The sequence below is a fragment of the Gallus gallus genome, chromosome 10 (genome assembly GCF_016699485.2).
Source record: "Gallus gallus isolate bGalGal1 chromosome 10, bGalGal1.mat.broiler.GRCg7b, whole genome shotgun sequence".
Lineage (NCBI taxonomy): Eukaryota > Metazoa > Chordata > Aves > Galliformes > Phasianidae > Gallus > Gallus gallus.
The window spans coordinates 18,222,567-18,239,988 of NC_052541.1; the positions used below are offsets into that span (position 1 = coordinate 18,222,567).

Below are 17,422 nucleotides of genomic sequence, written 5' to 3' on the forward strand. Positions count from 1 at the left end.
TCCTATCTTACAGAACTGCTTTTTAAGCACTTAAGAAGAATAAAAACTTCACGCATCCATACAAAGTACATTTTCAAGGAGTGAAAGAAGACAGCTGGACAGAAACTCTCTAAGAGGCCGGAGATCAGTTGGTTTCTTGCAAGTGGAAGAGCCCTCCCAGAAGGCTCCCCAGAATGTGATTCCCTCTTTTGTGCAGAGCTGATAATTTTGTGCTGTTGAGATGAGAAATCTCAAACATGTTCCTAAAGCAGACAGTGTATTGCAGGGCTTTACAAACCAAGGGAAAGGACTGTACCGATTCTGACAACAAATCAATAACCCAAATGGTCGGACCCTCATTTTTTATCATGCCAAGGGCATAAAAAACCTCGAGAAGCTTCAGGACATTTTCCTTGTAGTGACACGAGGTTATCCACTAGCCTGAAACAGGTGGTATAGCAGCAAGAGTGCAATACTTGGAAGAGACACGAGGTAGCAGCACATACTTTGACAGATTCCTTGACAAAATAGCACATCCGAAAGGCTTACGCTGTGTGCAGTAGAGCCCAGTCCAACCATGAGTACATCTGCATTCTCCATCATAAGGGCTGCACATTGCTCCATTGTGGCAGTTGCATGAATGAAAGCAATCCATGCCCCAAAAACCTGGGGGGCAAGCTATGAAAATAAGAAACATTTATCAGCAGTCATATGGCTTCAGTGCTGCGGGGGAACAATGGTAAGGAGAGCCTGCAGGACAGCAGCAAAGGCAGAACATCACATGGTGATACTTGGCATGGCTGCAGGTATTCCCTCTCCACAACCGGTCCCCCCATGCCAATGACTGCTCTGCAAACCCAGATTGCAAACCTATAACCTCACCCACACTGCCAAACCCCACATTTCTTCTCCACGTAGCTCTGCTCTGTGAGCACTGAGTACCCCGCAATAGGGCTGAGTGCTCCAACAACACGCCCTGCCTCACTGGCACTATTTCCGAAGACAATTCAGACAGGGTTTTAGGATACGGAGGTAATTTAATTTTCTTTTCGATATTCAGAAATTCTTGCATAATAAAGCACAGCTATTCGTGGTTTACTTCTGCCATGCAATCAACTGCTAAAATTACCACATTCATTTGAAGCGCGGAGCAGGGCTCAAATTATGTAAAAATGTAAAGAAAACTTCTTTCAGTGTGAATTCCCATCCACAAAATCAGATTGCTTTTGTTGATGGGGCCAATATTAAATTAAAACCTCTAGGTCTGTTATATATTTCCACAAGTACAATATTAATACATTTTCAAAAGTTATTGTAAGCCTCCCTCCGAAACTGAATGCAGTAAGTTACAGTCATTAGTGCCAGACTAAAAGATCCAAAATGATGATAACCCTTCAATATAACAACTATATTTTTGCTTTAAAAAGCACTTTCCATTGCTGCCTATTAAAGGCATGAATTAATAAGGCACGGTTCCCAGGAAACCTGAAAGTAGAGAGACGGTGCCTATTTCCACGCAGGCCATTGGCTGCAATTCTGACGATAAATGCAAGTTTCTGGCATATGACACACACAGCCAAAGCCAGAATGAATAGCAAAAACCTGCCGTGACGTAAATCAAACAAGAGGTCGCCGAACTCGCACAATGTACAGCTGAACAGGATTTGGCCTAAAGCGCTCGTGCTATAAGCAACCAGAAATACTTGTGAAAAGGCTTTGTAAGTTAGAGCTGCAGGGTCTGCGTGTGTCTCCAGAACTGGCTCTGGAGCCAGAGCTAAAATTATCTCCTTTGTGGCTCCATCTCTCGGTCATCTCAGGTTAGCTGCTGCGAGGGAGCATCGCTGACAGCTCAGCGCCAGGCTGCGGAGCTGCGGGCCAGGACCCCAGGAGCCGGGTGTGAGGCCAGCTCTGCGTCAGGTTTACCCTTTCTCTACAGGAAGGTAACTGATAAAGGTAACTGAGAAAAGAGCCAGGCTCCTGCCCTGCCAGTCCAGAACACCAAGCAGCCACCCCTGCCTCCTCCTGACTCTGAACGACTCAGCTGGCCTGCCTCCCTCAGGGAGGAATCTCATCCTTTCTCAAGGTTAACAGAAACCAACAGCCATTTCCCAATTACATGGCTAAACATAATGAGGAATCTGTGCAGCTTTCTGTCTTTTTTTTTTTTTGTCCTTTTCTTTCTTCTTTTTCTTTTGAGTGACAGCAATATTCTGCTCGTGGAAGACACACAATGAAAGTAAAATTACAGCCGTCTGTTTTTATCCAATTCCTACTTTATCACTTGAAGTTTAATATATTTTACTCTGGAATGCTGTCTAATATGCTAGTTGTATCCTGAATATGAAGTAACATTTCTGAATGATAGGATATTGCTTCCCTCTGTGATCTATCTTCAATTAGGGGATGCTCTCAGGAAATGACACTTTGGGATCAACAAATGCCAATCTTCCACCTGGGCAATTTTTGAGAAGAAAACCCTCCATCCCACCAAGCCCACGTTGATTTGTACAGTTAAACTGCATTTAATAGAAACATTTCAGCTGCCCAATTTCTCAATTCTGTGGGCTCAATACATGAAGGCATTTACTGGTTAATAATTTCTGATCTAATAAGTGAAAGAAAATGATTTCAAAAAATAAATAAAAGGGAATCCAGCTAGAAATTAAAAGGGAGCTTTCTTTTCTGATAAGAGCCTGTGACCTCTCCTTCCTGTAAGAGAATCCAGTAACTGCTTCTGCAAATTCCAAACGCATAAACTAATTCAAGCCAGAGCTAACTTAGATTAATTAAAAGAAATAAGCTGTAAAGAGTAAGGCACTGGCTGCTGTAATACTTCAGGGATTTCCCTAGAAACTGCCTTTAACTTTGCAAAAACACTAAACAGGAAAACATGTTATTTCACAGCAGAGATGGAGAATTAACACTTTGCTTACTCTGGGAGCAGTCCTTCCCTATCCAGCCTGGAAAGCACTGGCACGACCCATCGATGGGATTGCACGTCCCGTTCTCGGTGCACTGGCAGAGCTCAGCACAGTTCTTCCCATATTTTCCACTGGGACACACTGGAAATACAGAACAGTTTAATGAAGGCTTCCTAATGAATATTAGGAAGTCACAGGATTTAACATTAAGCGATTAGAGAGAAAAGTAATTATGACATCTTTATTTGCTGAAGACAAGAGGGCAAATTTCTGGTGGAAATAAGGAGACGGCAGAAGAAAGCATTCACACCCACTGTGCTTGCTTATTTCCCAGGCATAAAAGCAATGTGAAAAAGTCATCTTGCAATCCATTTGCCTGCTGGAAAACGAATCTAATACAGTTAGAAGATTATCATTACTGAAGGACGTTGAAAGGAGCGGGGATGGGAGAGGAAGAGGAGAACAAAGCTGTCGGTCCCCACAGCCAATTGCTGAAGTTGGAAGAAAAGAAACTCTGCTTTTCTTCCAGAACCATCGTGTCGCAGCCCACGCACGGTGACATAAAACTAACAGACAGGTATACCTCCAGCCTCCCACCAAATTATTGGAAATCTTTACCATTAAAGTTGATGGAAAGCTCTGCTCAGTAACGAATGAAAAGTTTAATTTCAGGGCTCTTATTGGCTGCGTTCCCTGACAAAAACAGATGTATTTTCAAAACAAGATAAAATACACGGTCCATCTCTGCAAAGGGTGCGACAAATGGAACTGGACTTCTGTCCTTACAAGTAACAGTGATGTCAAGAAAGTGATTAAGGCACTCCCTGAATTATGCAACCAGTTTACCACTGCGGCCCCTCTCTCCTGCTCATATGCAGTCTCTGCAGGTGACCTCAATCTACCCCAACTGCAAATCAGCAGCAGATTGAAATCCTGAGCTGTGACTCATTTGCTTTTATACAATGGGCCATCTTCTACTCTCACTATGGTAGAAACCTAGGAGTGGTGCAGAAAACAACAGTGCGTGGTCTAGCTGCAGGCTTATCTGTAGGAATGGATAAAGTTGGCTTTCGAATGATGTGCTAAACAGAACAGTTCTCTACCTGAAAAGAGATAAAACTAAACACAATATAAGGACACAATGAAAAGAACAATATAGAGACACGCAGAGAAAGAAGGAAAGAAAAGGCCTCATATCACAGAAGGAGCAGAAACTAAAAAGATCTGTCAGGTTTTCATATGTGCTACACAATTATTCACTTCCAGTGCTCTACCCAGAGCAGTTCAGTGCAATATTTTTATTGCATCTTTAAGATGGAGATATTAACATCACTTATAGGAAGCCTGGATTTTTTTATACATATGAAAAACAGTTCTCAAAAGCCTTACTTAAAATAGGAGCTGATTTACGCTGCAGTGCAGAATGCTAATGAATCAGGAAAGGATTTGTGATCCAAACACTGATGCTGACAAAGGCAACAGGTCACACCTGATAAAGAAATGCTTCAGCCTGGCACAGTGAGAGCCAGCAGAGAGGTTCCCACCACGTGAGCCCCTCTTGTCCCAGCGAAATAGAGTGAAGCCCTCTGGGGTGGCAACACAGAGGGATTACAAAGCCTATCCTGCCCCAGTGGCTGCTCTCATTAGGTTAAGTAACCCAGCTGTGGACTGACAACAGTGACTCCCTTGTAAAGCTGTGAGACCCAAATGCAAGCACTTCTCAAAATGCTTCAAACATTTTAGACTGAGCTGTAGAGCAGGGACTAACACTGCCTTCCTCAGGACCAGTCTGATTGTACGACACAGTCAGAGACGTTAATTAGCAATAAAAGCTCTGAAGTGGGACTCTGCAATTCCCCATAGGATGTCAGCTGTGTTCTAGCAGCGATAATGTTGTTATCAATCCATCTTGCTACATGATTGGGAAATATATTCATAAAACAGCTGCTTAGTTGTGTGCTGCTTTGAATCTGCAGTACAACCATGTTACCCCGTGCCGTTTCAGAGGTTACAAAGCTCCCTGCACGCACGTGCTGCTGCTGCTGCTGCTGGAGTCACATCCGTGCTGCCAGAGAAGAGACAGCACGGGGGGGGGGGGGGGGGGGGGGGGGTGGAAATTCAGCACTGAAATCTTTGTTTCACGTTTTTCTAATGGAAAACATTAATTAGCATTTTTCTTTCGACAAAATAAAGTTACATGCTAATTCATGATGACAAACTGCAACACAAATTGATTTTAATTAGGACATGAATATTTTAAAATTAATTTGCCGGGTAGATCAACATTTCAAAGTAAAACCAGAAGTGCTGAACATCTGAGCAAAAATAAAATAGAATTTTCTTAAGAGGATAATTAGCCCTGCTTACGCTTTGAAATCTGGTTAACTTTTCATATAAAATGGACAAATTCACTGAAATATGTTCATTTTAATAAATTAATTGGTATAATGTTTAGTTGACTGTGCGGCACAGGGAAAAGAAAACATGGTTACATTTAATCTGTTTAATGACTTTGCCTAAGTACTGCCTGCAACTTCTAACTTCCCCAAAAGCAGGTCATTAGAACGTGTCAGTTCCATTTTACAGGGATGGTGACTTCACAAGGGCAGCGGCCATTAGGAATTATCCCTTTTAAATCTGCGGGCACAAAACACCCCCAGAGGTACGCAGCAACTCTGCAGAACACCGCAAAGATTTTGGAAGCAGTTTTGGGATAGGAATGGAAATGGGGCTTTTGGGTAGAAGTGGCGTAACTTCGAGAGGTAAAGGAGAGAGTGCAGTGATGGGCGCAGGGAGAGCAGAGGGTACTCTTAGCCCGTGGACATGAGCTCTTTTCCACCACCCCTTGACAACGTTTCTGTCTCCTTACTCCTGCGTTTGGGTGTGTGTGATTTCAGCTGTCCCCACAGTCACACTCCAGGTGTTGTTAATGAGGCTGGGGCATTAACTCGGTCTTTGGGTTGGCGTGCCTGCGTTGGCCTCCACCTCAAGGAACAGAGCTCCTACTGAAAGAGCATGTGGAAGTGTCATCAACATTTAGGCTGTGACGGGCTTAGCAGAAAGGAAAATGAAACCATTGGATGGCTGATGTATTTACAGCAGGTGTCTCATTCCATATTCATCTCAACGCGGAGCGGCAGACCTGTTTTATTTATGAAAGCAGGATCACATCAGATTTACAAAAGGGTGACTAAGTACCTATTTGCATTTTTCCTCTGAAATAAAGAATTTCTTGTGATCTGAACTGCTGAAACAAGGGAAAAAAAGGCAGACGCATTGTGATCAGTCTTGCTGCAGAGTCACAGCCACAGAGACTTGGGAAAGGCGGCTGTGGGGTCCCAGGCTCCATACCTTGGTTGCAGAGCGCGCCGAAGAATCCTGGCAAGCAGTCGCAGTGCCCGGACACGTGGTGACAGGGACCGCTGCTGTGCACGCACTGAGGGCATGGCTGGCTGCAGTGGTGTCCATAGAAGCCAGGGGGGCAAACTGAAGACAAAACAAAACAGGCTGTCTCAGGTTTTCAGGTTTCTCACTGCTGAGAGCTTTAGAATTCTGTCTTGATCTCAAGTGAATAACATTTCTTCATTTCTAAAAGCACAAAGTTTCATGAACAGCATAAATTGGGAAGCCTGTTGGATTATCTCTTGTTGAGTCTCCCTGGCCATCTCCAGCTAAAGACGTTCACAATACATGGCAGTATAACACATCTGATCCCCATATCCCATTGGTAGCCATGGTTAATACCTGGAAACATCTTCCAAAGCTTTTAAGACGGGCAGAAAGAGAAACATTCACACATACACAAAGCATAGAAATCCACCTTACCATTTCCTAAGGAAATTGAGCAAAGAAATCGAAGGAGTATTGTGAAAATCTCAATATTCTTTCTTCTGAGTAACTGTGTCAAAAGCTGATTGCTCATTTCTAAGCACATTAGGTGCAAGACCTGTGCTCGTGTAGGACATTCAGTTTATACACGCCACTGCAAGAGCATCTGTCAGTGATGAACAGAATCTCAAATGGTAATGATGGGAACAGCATACAAGAGCACCCAATTTGCATCAGTAATCACACTGGTTAGCTGAGCAAACTTGTCATGAACTATGTGCTCAGAACTTGGATTGGAATTACTGTAGAAGCTGTCCATAAGATATAGCACCACGACTGGGCCCAGCGTCTCTTATGAACACGTACTGCTCCATGTAAGCACATGCAGACTGAAAAAACCATCCACTGTCTAAGTGTTCACTGCTACAGATAAGCACAAAAACCTCCATGACGTTTCATTAACAGTAAAAATGACTCCATGTGTTTTTTACTCCTGTGGTTCTCTATCACGTAGTGCTGTCTCGGTGGTTACTATATCACCTCTGCTCTATTTTTTCACTGAATGAGAATTTCCCTCTCGGTCCGTATGCTCACAGCGGGTGTCAGGTTCTTACACCGCTGCACATTTCCAGCTGGAACTCAGCTGACAGGTTTGTTGATGATGCACTTGCTATAAAACAACCTGGATCATTCCTGGAGACATTTCTGCAGGCCTAAGACTGATAAACCATCCCGGTGTCTCCTGCAATGCTGATTGCACAGACAGAACTACCCGGTGGGGTATTGTCTTCAGTGCTGCCACGTACTAAATTCTGCTTCTAAATCACTTTCCAAGAGGGAAATGGGAATGATTCTGAAAGCAAACTTAGCAGAGATGCAGGTAGTCCTGCACTTGAATCCTGCAGAAAAGCTGGGAGCAGGCTGAATTCCCTGGCTGTGCATCCACAGAGGGGCATTTCAGCAACACGGAGAGCACAAGCATCCAGAGAAGCCCTCTGCTGTCACCCAAGAGGGATGGAGAATTTCTGCCCATTAAGTTTTCAGCAAATGTCTTCAGGGAGCAGCTTGATTATGGGAGTTTCAAGCTGGGGACGTGGTTTGCCTCTTGTAGCCTGTATGCCATGAGCTGATAAAACTAAGCGGGTTTTTTTTTCATCTCAGAAAGGCCAGTAACTATTAACTTCTGGACGTTTTGCACTCTTAGGGTTTCAAATTTGTAAAACAATTTCTTCCCCAATTCCCAGAAGCTCTGAGCACCACATTTCAGCCTTAGAGAGAGGTTTTACAGTTACATAGACATGCTGAAGCACCTGGAAATTGGGGTTTATAATGGAAATGCTTATAGGCTATTAACTACAGCAGTGCTAGAGGTCATTGTTATAATGGCTTTAAATAAAAACTGTCAGCTACAAATTATTTTTAGAGATGAGTGTGTGCTAGTGTCAAGTGTAACCAGTGAAATCAGGAGGGATGTATGAAGTGGGCATGTAGCATATCTTACGGGAAGAACAAGGGCTGATGGAAAAAGGGAGAGAGACCCATTTCTTGTTTACGTAGGAAGAAGGTTGCATCAGTTTGGATCAGAATACGGGTCCCTCGGGGGCAAATACAGCTTTCCAGGTAAAGTAAATGTGAGGATTTTTATCTCCTTGACACATTTTAATATGTAGCAGCAGAGCATCAGACGGGAGATATTTCTGGCTGCCGTGTTTCTTTTTCTGGCATACAAGAAAGCGTCGCCTTGTTATTTTGATAGCCAACACTCATCTACTTGTCATTATGTGATGGGCTGTAGCTGACTCTGCTTAGCAGGTATCCTACAGCTTCTCGTGATGTATCTAGAAACTTGATTCTACCCACATCTTGCCAAGTTTGTCATGCAAAGTTGTCGCTCCTTTTTGAAGGATGTGGCTTACTGGGCATGGTCATGGTGGTGATGGGCTGGACTGGCTGGTCTTACTGGTCTTTTCCAACCTTAATGATTCTACAGTTCTATGGTTCTGTGGCTCTTTTAGGCCACCCGTGTCCTCTAGGTACTGTGGAAGGCCAGAAGAAACAGAAGGCAACACTCTACCCAGCAGAGCCTTGTCTTCTTGGCCAAAAAGCATTTTTTGGGCTAAGTCATCAGCTCATGCCAGTCAGAAACCCATGGCTTTTTCTGGTGCCACAGATAACATTTCTATCTGCTTTGCTTCCGCCAACACATCCATGGGAAATCTTACTTCTTTGGCACAGGGGTCCTCTGTAGCCAGGTGCACAGTCACAGGTGCCGTCCTCCGGAGCACAGGATCCCCCGTTCTCACAGCTACAGGAGATGGAGCAGTTCGGTCCCCAGCGGCCCTGGGTGCACATATTGTCACAGTGGATGCCTGAAGAACACAACGGCACTCATTAGGTTTCACACAGCTTGCTCTGCTCAAAGGAACATTTGGGTGGATTGACACCTCACAGTACATCACAGAGCAAACAAGGGAGTCTGGAAAAGAAATCGCTACTCTTTTATCTGCTTCATAAAGTGAAAAGTAAGGAAATGCCAAAGAGGTGAGTTCTGTAGGTGTCAGTGAGCTCCTGTGCAATCCTTAGCATCGTTTAAGGAAGCTCTGCATGTCGTCTGAGAGATGAAGGTCAGGAACTGCTTTAAAGTCACAAAGAATCTCAAATAATTGGCCTGGAAATATGCAGTTGATTGAAATCTGATTACTTAACTGTTGTGAACTGGAAGACTGGGAAGAAAAATTCAAGGTTCTGCACAAAAAAAAAAAAAAAAAAAAAAAAGTCTAGTATTTGGTTTCTTGAACATGTGCAAATTCAGTTCTGTGCTGCACATTGCTCACTTCCTGGCTCACAGCACAGTGCTCGGGGTTATTATGCACTTACTCCACATCCACCCAGAGCTCTCTGAGTTCTGTGTTAATGAACCGAGCTCTGATCTAGCAAGCGGCCATATGTGCCATAGACTGATCATCTGCATGTTAAATGGAGACTGAGACCTGCCAATCTAGCTCCCAGTGACTCCCAGGGTTGTTGTTTGATATTTATCATTATGAAAAGCAAAGCTTGGAAACACTGAAGGAAGCAAACAGCCAGAAAGCTTAACATAAGGCTCTTGGCGTCGTTTCAGCTGGTTTTGTTTAAACTGGTGACTTTTAAAAACAGCCCTATGCCATGGCTTGTCACATGGACGTAAGCTCAGGATTTGATCCAGAGCACTGCCACTTGTTCAAGAGACTCTTACTCCTCTGGGATAAGGCATCACCAAAACCTGCAATTAGCAGCGCTATTTGCATGATCAAGGGCTCCTTGGATAGAAAAAATTTTGCAGGATCGTGAGCTAAGAGAGACATTAAGCAGTGCAGCTGCAGGGAGTGGCATCAGCAGCAGCACACTGAGTTACTGATAACGACAGAAAAAACGAATCACAGACTGGCTTGAAAATTTTCCTAACAACATTAGCACACCGGGTGCTTTACAACTGCTCCACCAAGATTTGATGGCATACGCACACCCTGGCTCAACTTGCAACATGAAGATGTTCTTTATCATCCATGCACATGTCCCCGCTGCATAATGGGATAAATGCAGGCAAGGACCCTGAGAGCCCCAGCCAGAGGCTGGATTAGTGCATGGCTAAGGAGAAACACAATCCCAAGTCATTTCCTACACCTCTGATAACTTCATCTGGGTGCTACAGGTAATGGACTGCATCTGTACAGCTGCGATCTGTACAGTCACCAAACTTTGAGGATTATTAAATCAGCTCAAAGTCATTATAAACACACTTACAGTGCAGTTTCAAGTTGGTTTTATAAATCTCTGAAGTTAATACAGTAAGAAATACTGCAGAGCCGAAATTTCCCCTTTCTGAAGATTAATCACACAATTATAATGTCCCTTCCTAGAAAATCTGACCAAGTCTGGCAAAAGCACAGTTGGAAATGGGGCTTCTAGTAATACGTGGTCATAGTTTTATTTATAAAGAAGCATGGTCTGTGCTATAAAGCTTCATAAAAACCGCATTAAAAGACAGTAAAAACATAACACAAGCTCAATCACTTAATATTTAAGAGAAGATATCTGAAGAAAAGGAGAGCAGAAAGAGAAAGAACATTTGTATTAGTAAATCCAAGAGAACCAGCAGCCTCAGTACAGCCCTCCCTACTCCCTAGGAAATCCCTGCATTATGTGAACAGTAAGTGCTGTGTGCGCACCTACATAATGCATCTGCAGTGCTCTGTAATTAACAATTAATACGGTAAATTGTAAATAAATGAACGCATTTCATACTTGTACATCTATGTGTGATCATTCCTCGTGTCTAAAGGCCGACCACAAGCTCCCAGAAATGAAACTCAGACGCAAAGTGGGAAGATGTGTCTCTGTTCCTCCTGACTGCAGCATTAACAATGCGGCTCTCTTATTGTGAATGAGCTATTTATAAACGGAGACAATTAAACAGCATTATTTCCTGTCTCTTTCAGCAAAGTTTGGGGAAGAATGACATTGCCTCCTTCCCCTGGTAAGGTAGCTGAATTAGGATGCCGTGGCTGTTCCTTGCGGCAGCAAAGTCCTTCCTTTAGTAATGAATAATGAGGGATGTCTTCCCGCTCCTAACGAAGGCAATGAGTCATTGTGGAGCCGATTGTTGTAACGAGATGTAAAGGGAGGGGAAAGGAAACCTTCTAGAAGGTGCTGATAGCCATTACAGAACGTATTTGTTTAATAATATTCAGAAGACAACCGAGAAGGGGCCGCAATCAGTTTTATTACTTTATATTACTCTCAGTTAATTCTCATGGAAGACTTCACTTTTGGAGGCTCCTACACGCACAGAATTGCACATGTAAATGAGAAGTTAAAATTGCATCTGGACACACGTGTCTTACGGAACCGTGCTAAAAAAAAGCCCCTTAATGTTACAATTCCCAGAGTTGGCAGCAGATGAAGGAGGAGTCCGTCCCTCCCCACTACGGCACAACCGGAGGCAGCGAAGCAGCAATCCTTCTGAATGTAAAACTTTAACCTTTGCTTGGGAACTTGCTGATGAACATTTCTGATAAGCAATTAGTTTTCAATTTCCAGAAATATAAAAAATGCTGAAGTTGACACATCTCGTCTTTATCTCACATTACATCCGCAGATTCCTAATTTACGAACAAATTCCTTGTTTCAAAAGCATGATGTAGAGATTTGAAAGACAACTACCAGAAGAATAAGCCCCCAAAGCTGCAGGAGGCAGTTCTATACATAAACTCTATTGCCTAGATACCAAGAAATTCTCTCACCGCCTGAGGCTGTGGTTCACAATTGCAGATACTAGCATGAAGTTACGCTTCCAAGACCTTCTTAAACAATGTTCTGGGAGTGAAATGTAAGTGAAAATCACATAACTTATGTAAAAATTATAGTTATCCACCCTACGTGGGCAAGGGGCACCATGCAGTAAGCCAGAGCCAAGGCAAGAGCCGGATCCACTGTGGCTTTGAATCCAGCCTGGAAACAGCAGCCATGATCCCCCCATCCCTGCGTGGACTTGGGGTACTGCAGACACTCAGTCAGGATTTCCAGGGCTATCCTTTCAGCTGCTCTATACACAGAATTTATTCCCACCTCCCCACACTTTCTTGCTTCGCACACAATGGGCAGGAAAATTGTACCAAGTGCCTGAATTGCTCTTGTGTATGCTGTGAAAAACACAACCTCCACCCACCACAGCAATCACAACCGCACTCTTTTAAGGGATAACCACATGGGAGAGCAGTTCCACGCTGTTTGTGCCTAAGGCTATTTCAGGATAATTCATTACCCAGTGGCCAAACCACTGCTGCCAGGGATTGGGAATGTCTTTGGTGTAGGGATGGGTACCACAGGTGGTTTGTGCAGTAATCACAGAATCACAGAATCACTGAGGTTGGAAAAGACCTCTGAGATCCCCATGTCCAACCCCAACCCATCCCCACCATGCCCACATGCCCACCCACCATGGCCCTCAGTGTCACATCTCCTCTTGGACACCTCCAGGAAGGTGACTCCACCACTGCCCCGTACCAATGTCCAATCACTCCTCATGAGAATAATATTTTCCTAATATTCCACCTGAGATACAAAGAGGAAGACGGCACCCTCACTGCTTGTTTGTATTAAAACATGCCTGTGAAAGCCTCAGCTAGCATCCCCACAACCACCACGACGAGGAGTGAGAACAAGAAAAAGGAAAAAAAAAAGCCTACAGCCACACCACGGGGATATATGGCATCTGCTGAAGAGAGACTTAGCGTACTGCCTCCATTAATAATCCTCAATGGCTTCAATGAAAGTTTGTCAAAGTAATGCAGATTTAGTACTGCCTGTAACTATATCACACTGAAGGACTTCGGAAGGTGAATTTTTGGAAAGGCAGACATAGCAGAATTCCCTTTTCTCCCCCTCCAGCTTACTCGTGCAATTGCTCTCAGGCCTGGGGATTACCTCCCTGGCTCTTAATAAAGCCTGCTATTGTTTGTCTGCCTCGTCTCTGGATAGTTGGAAACTAATGCTCCAAACACAACAGAAGAACAAAATTGGAAGGAATAAATGAGAACCCGTGCCCCACGTTTGACCACAGCAATCCCCATGGCAGCGGTTCCTGCAGCAGGACTGCCGCGCTGCCCAGCATCACAGTGCTTTTCAGGGATGGAGGAATGTGATATATTACAGGCTGTTGGTCCCATCCCCCATGTACTTTCTATCTACCAGCGTACAACTGCAATTACTTCTCTGAATAACATCTTCAGCTTTCTTTTTTTTTCTCCCCAATAATCACAATCCAAAGACAGATGCAGCATCAATTAGCAGTGACAGGAATGATCTCAGCAGACATTTGAATCCAACACAAACATTGTGCTCTCCTCCACCTGTCTTTCAACATGACATGAAGTCATAATAATCTCTTATCTCTGGCATTTGAATAGCTCGGGAAAGAGTGGATTTTATGCACAAACAGGCATTGGATTTTGGCAATGTTGTGGAGGCCTGAAGTTTGGTGAGTCACAACCTCAACTGCAGCAACACTGCTTCAATAGCAGAAAATAGCCTGGCAATTAGAGAGGTGACAACAACGGCAAGGCTATTTCAGCGAGGCTGGAAGCAGGGCAGCAGGCACCTGGTGGCACTGAAAGGGGTATGGGGATGTATCCTGAATGGGATCTCCAGATGGGCCTCTCCTTCACGCAGTCCCTCCTCTCTCCATCACAAAGCTCTGTCCCTTCTGCAGACGCCCTTTGGCGGCTGTGCCACACTGAGGTCCCCTGGAAGTCTTGCTTTGGTCTCCTCATTTGTACATTTATTTCTGATAGTGATTTCTGTATTTATGTGTTCACCTTTTGTTTAACCTCATTCTCTTCCCCTTCCACAGTACTCTTATTGCTGTTACGTTTATGTTTCATCTATAAATTCTATTTAAATCAGCGTTGTGCTTGAGATTAGATCAGCATGCTTACCTAAGTGAATACTTTGCTGCTTCAGTCTATAAAAGGTAAAAGGAAATTCAATAAGAACATAAGAATAAAGCTGTCTTATTAGCCCTGGATCAGTTGTTAAGAAGGTGTTATGATAGCATCCAAACATGAGTTCATAAAGAATCCTTGATGCTCTTCTATCACCTTTTGCATTGTAATGTTTATTCCTACCTGAGGCAAACCTCGCAGCACAATTCTTGATACCTCAGCTTTTAAGGATGACGAAGAACTAGAAAATCGGTTTGGGGAGGGCAGCAGATAGAAGAAAACATAAAGGGATCTCCCATAAAATGAAATGGAAACATTAAGAATTGATGGCTGCTCATCCAGTCAGCAAATAAGCTATTTTTGTTTTTATATAGCAAAACTATTCAGCAGCAGTAACAGCAGCCGCATTATCTATGAACTTCTGTGGTGTTTCCAAACGCTCTTCTAACTGTAACGTTCTTTCAGCCCTGCGCTGTGCAGACCTTGCAGCCATGCTAAGCACTGCTCACCAGTGGGCTTCTGTGGGGCAGCTCCTGTGTGGGACACCCATCAGCCTAAATGGAAGCTCAGCGACCTGGTCCTCAATAATGAAGAAGAAGCCCTTCCCCGCAGCCGGTGAAATATTCTGAATTGTCTCTTTTCTCATCATTGCATAGGCGATTTATGCACCCATTAACGTAAGTATTTTTCTGAAAGTAATATACTTACAGTCTAATGCACCTCTGTGGAGCACTAATCCTACCCTTGTTTTTAATTATCTAGAGAAAACTCCAGATATGAATCACCCAACTCGGGGAATTTATGCAATAAAAGCTTTTGAGGCAAGAACCTACCTCATAAGAAATGGAGTAAGTCAAAATGTTTGCTAAAATTAAGGATCATCTGGCTCCCTTTGCTCCAAGACACTCTCCTGGGTGCACTGCTGCAGGAAGAAGAGCTGCCAGGAGCAGGAAGGATCTTGGAGGAGAAGCACTGACAGGAGGCAACCCCCACCTGGCTGCCTTCACCTCTAGCACACGTCCTTCCTGCCTCTTGCTTCTCAAACTCTGGCCGTGATGTAAGGCCAGGGAGGAGTAGGAACCTGGGGAAGATGCGGGCAGGCCATCAGCAGGGGATCGAGAGGGAGGAATCTGGAAGCGGGAAGAAAAGGTGTTTCCTGCCTTGTAAAGGTTCAATCCCCAGGCCATGAGGTAGGAACGCAGCTTAGCAGGAGCTGTTGTACAACCGGACATGTGCAAGACTTCTGTGCTTAACATCGTTGCACAAAAGTCCACTTTTTCTCCCTTATGAAGAAGGAGAAGGAAGAAATTCACCTTTATCACTGTAAACACTTTCCAGTGGGAGCACATGCACTCAGCATTTCAGCCTCTTGGCTGTCTATTGAACACTCTTTCCTTTTTCTCCCTTCACACACTGCATGCCACCATCCAGTATTTTGTCTGCTGAAACACTCACAAATAATTTTCTCGCTGCTTCTCGCCCACATTTATTTATAGGTGAATGTATTGTACACACAGCCAAGCTTATATATAGAATGCCTCCATATTAACACGGAAAATAGCCGAATATCTCCAGCATCAAACTTCATTTTTCAGAACCTGTTAAATTAGCACAACCCAGGCTGCCACCAAGCTCTATCTTCTCGTATAAATTTAAAAGCTGTCCTTTCATAAGTGAAAATAAAACCAAAAATAAACACAAAGCCAAATGCACTCACATCTCCTCTGCATTTCTAAGGCTAATACCGCCATCATTTGCATGCATGCTTATGTTTAGCAGTAGGCCTGCTGCAGGTTCTAATTATAGCGTGAGGGTCTGATCCAACTCCCACTGAATGAGTGGCAAAGATCCAACTGACTTCACGGAAGGTGAAATATGTACTAAAACTGGCACAGGACAAACACAACCAAACCCCCCTTAGATGAGAATCTGGAGCCTCCGAGATGCCTGCCAAGGAAGGCACCGACATAATTTATGTCAGGGCATCAATGATGTCTTTGATAGAACTTCATAATTCATATTTTTGAAAATTAGCCCTCTATCAGCAGGAGCCATACTTAAAGGTTCCTGTCAAAGAGAGAATTTTTAAGCACAGCCTGACATTAAAATCTTATCAACTCACTTGAAATTAAGTCAATGAAAAATTAAAGCTAATTTCTAATAAGCTTATGTTACATTCATAGGCTAAAGGACACTTGTCGAACCCAGAGAGTAAGCACACCTTTTCATATGGAAAAGATCTTCACTTTTCAAAGGCTGAGGCCAGAGGAGAGACTAAGCTGCCAGAAGAGAGACTAAACTGCATCATTTTAGACTGACTCTTAACATTTCTAGCTTTTTCTGCCTGTTTAAAGCTAATGTAAGGATACAGAATAATCACAGAAATAAATTATTAATTTAAAAATCTGGGATAAGACTGCCAAAAGTGATAAGTGCAAAATATGGTTTAGATAATGGGATTAGACATCTAGAAAATGCATGTTTAATAGGAAATTACTATTGCTCCATTCTGGTATTTTAGGCTTGGTATTACAAACCAAGGGAGCGTGAGAGAGCACGGCTGCAAAACCCCACAGAGCCAACCCACAGCATCACAGATCGGGACACACCGCAGGTCTGCTCTGCTGTGAACCTGGAGGTACATAAAAATCAGCCCTCGATTTTCCCTGCTTTTAAAGGCGTGCAGAAGAGTCAGCTACCAATTATAGGAGTATGTGCTCGGAGAGGACCTGTTAATGGCAATGGAATTATTTTGGCTTCAAACTAGTTCAGCTGGGGACAGGATCTGGCTTTAGAACTGTGAAGTAAATTCCGCTGGAAGAGTCACGTTAATACAAACAAAATGTATTTTATGGGAAGCTACATAGAAAGTTATTTTTTTTGTCTTGAAAGATCACCTTCATGCAGAGCACTCAGAAAAAGTGAAGTTAGGAATACCTCAGAGCTCACCGTCAAAGTGGTCACTGTTCCTTTAAAATTCAAAAAGGCCTTCCCTTGAGTAAAGCCTTATCAGTTTTACTGAATTAATGTGTCCACAGGAGGGAAGGAACATGTTTCTGTGTTTGAGTGACAGCGCAGATGTCACTCGCAGCCTGCAAATGCAGAGGCTCACTCCTCAGAGCTCCCCTTATCTGCGACCAGCCGACGTCCCTGACCCCATAAGCCCCCTCAAACAATCTCAGGTGCAAATCCCTACAGCCTGAGCCTAGCACA

At 43.7% G+C, this 17,422-nt stretch overlaps 1 protein-coding gene across 11 annotated transcripts in view; it reads right to left on the reverse strand.

The window, feature by feature from the left end:
* Positions 1–17,422, reverse strand: part of MEGF11 (multiple EGF like domains 11) — a 276,513-nt gene that overhangs the window by 29,081 nt on the left and 230,010 nt on the right. For all 11 annotated transcript variants that reach the window (XM_040706671.2, XM_040706670.2, XM_040706666.2 and 8 more), the window contains 4 exons: positions 8,951–9,097; positions 6,252–6,386; positions 2,913–3,041; positions 529–657 (listed from right to left, as the gene is read on the reverse strand). In XM_040706671.2, coding sequence (XP_040562605.1) covers positions 529–657; positions 2,913–3,041; positions 6,252–6,386; positions 8,951–9,097 — 540 coding nt within the window. The remainder of the gene's footprint in view (positions 1–528; positions 658–2,912; positions 3,042–6,251; positions 6,387–8,950; positions 9,098–17,422) is intronic.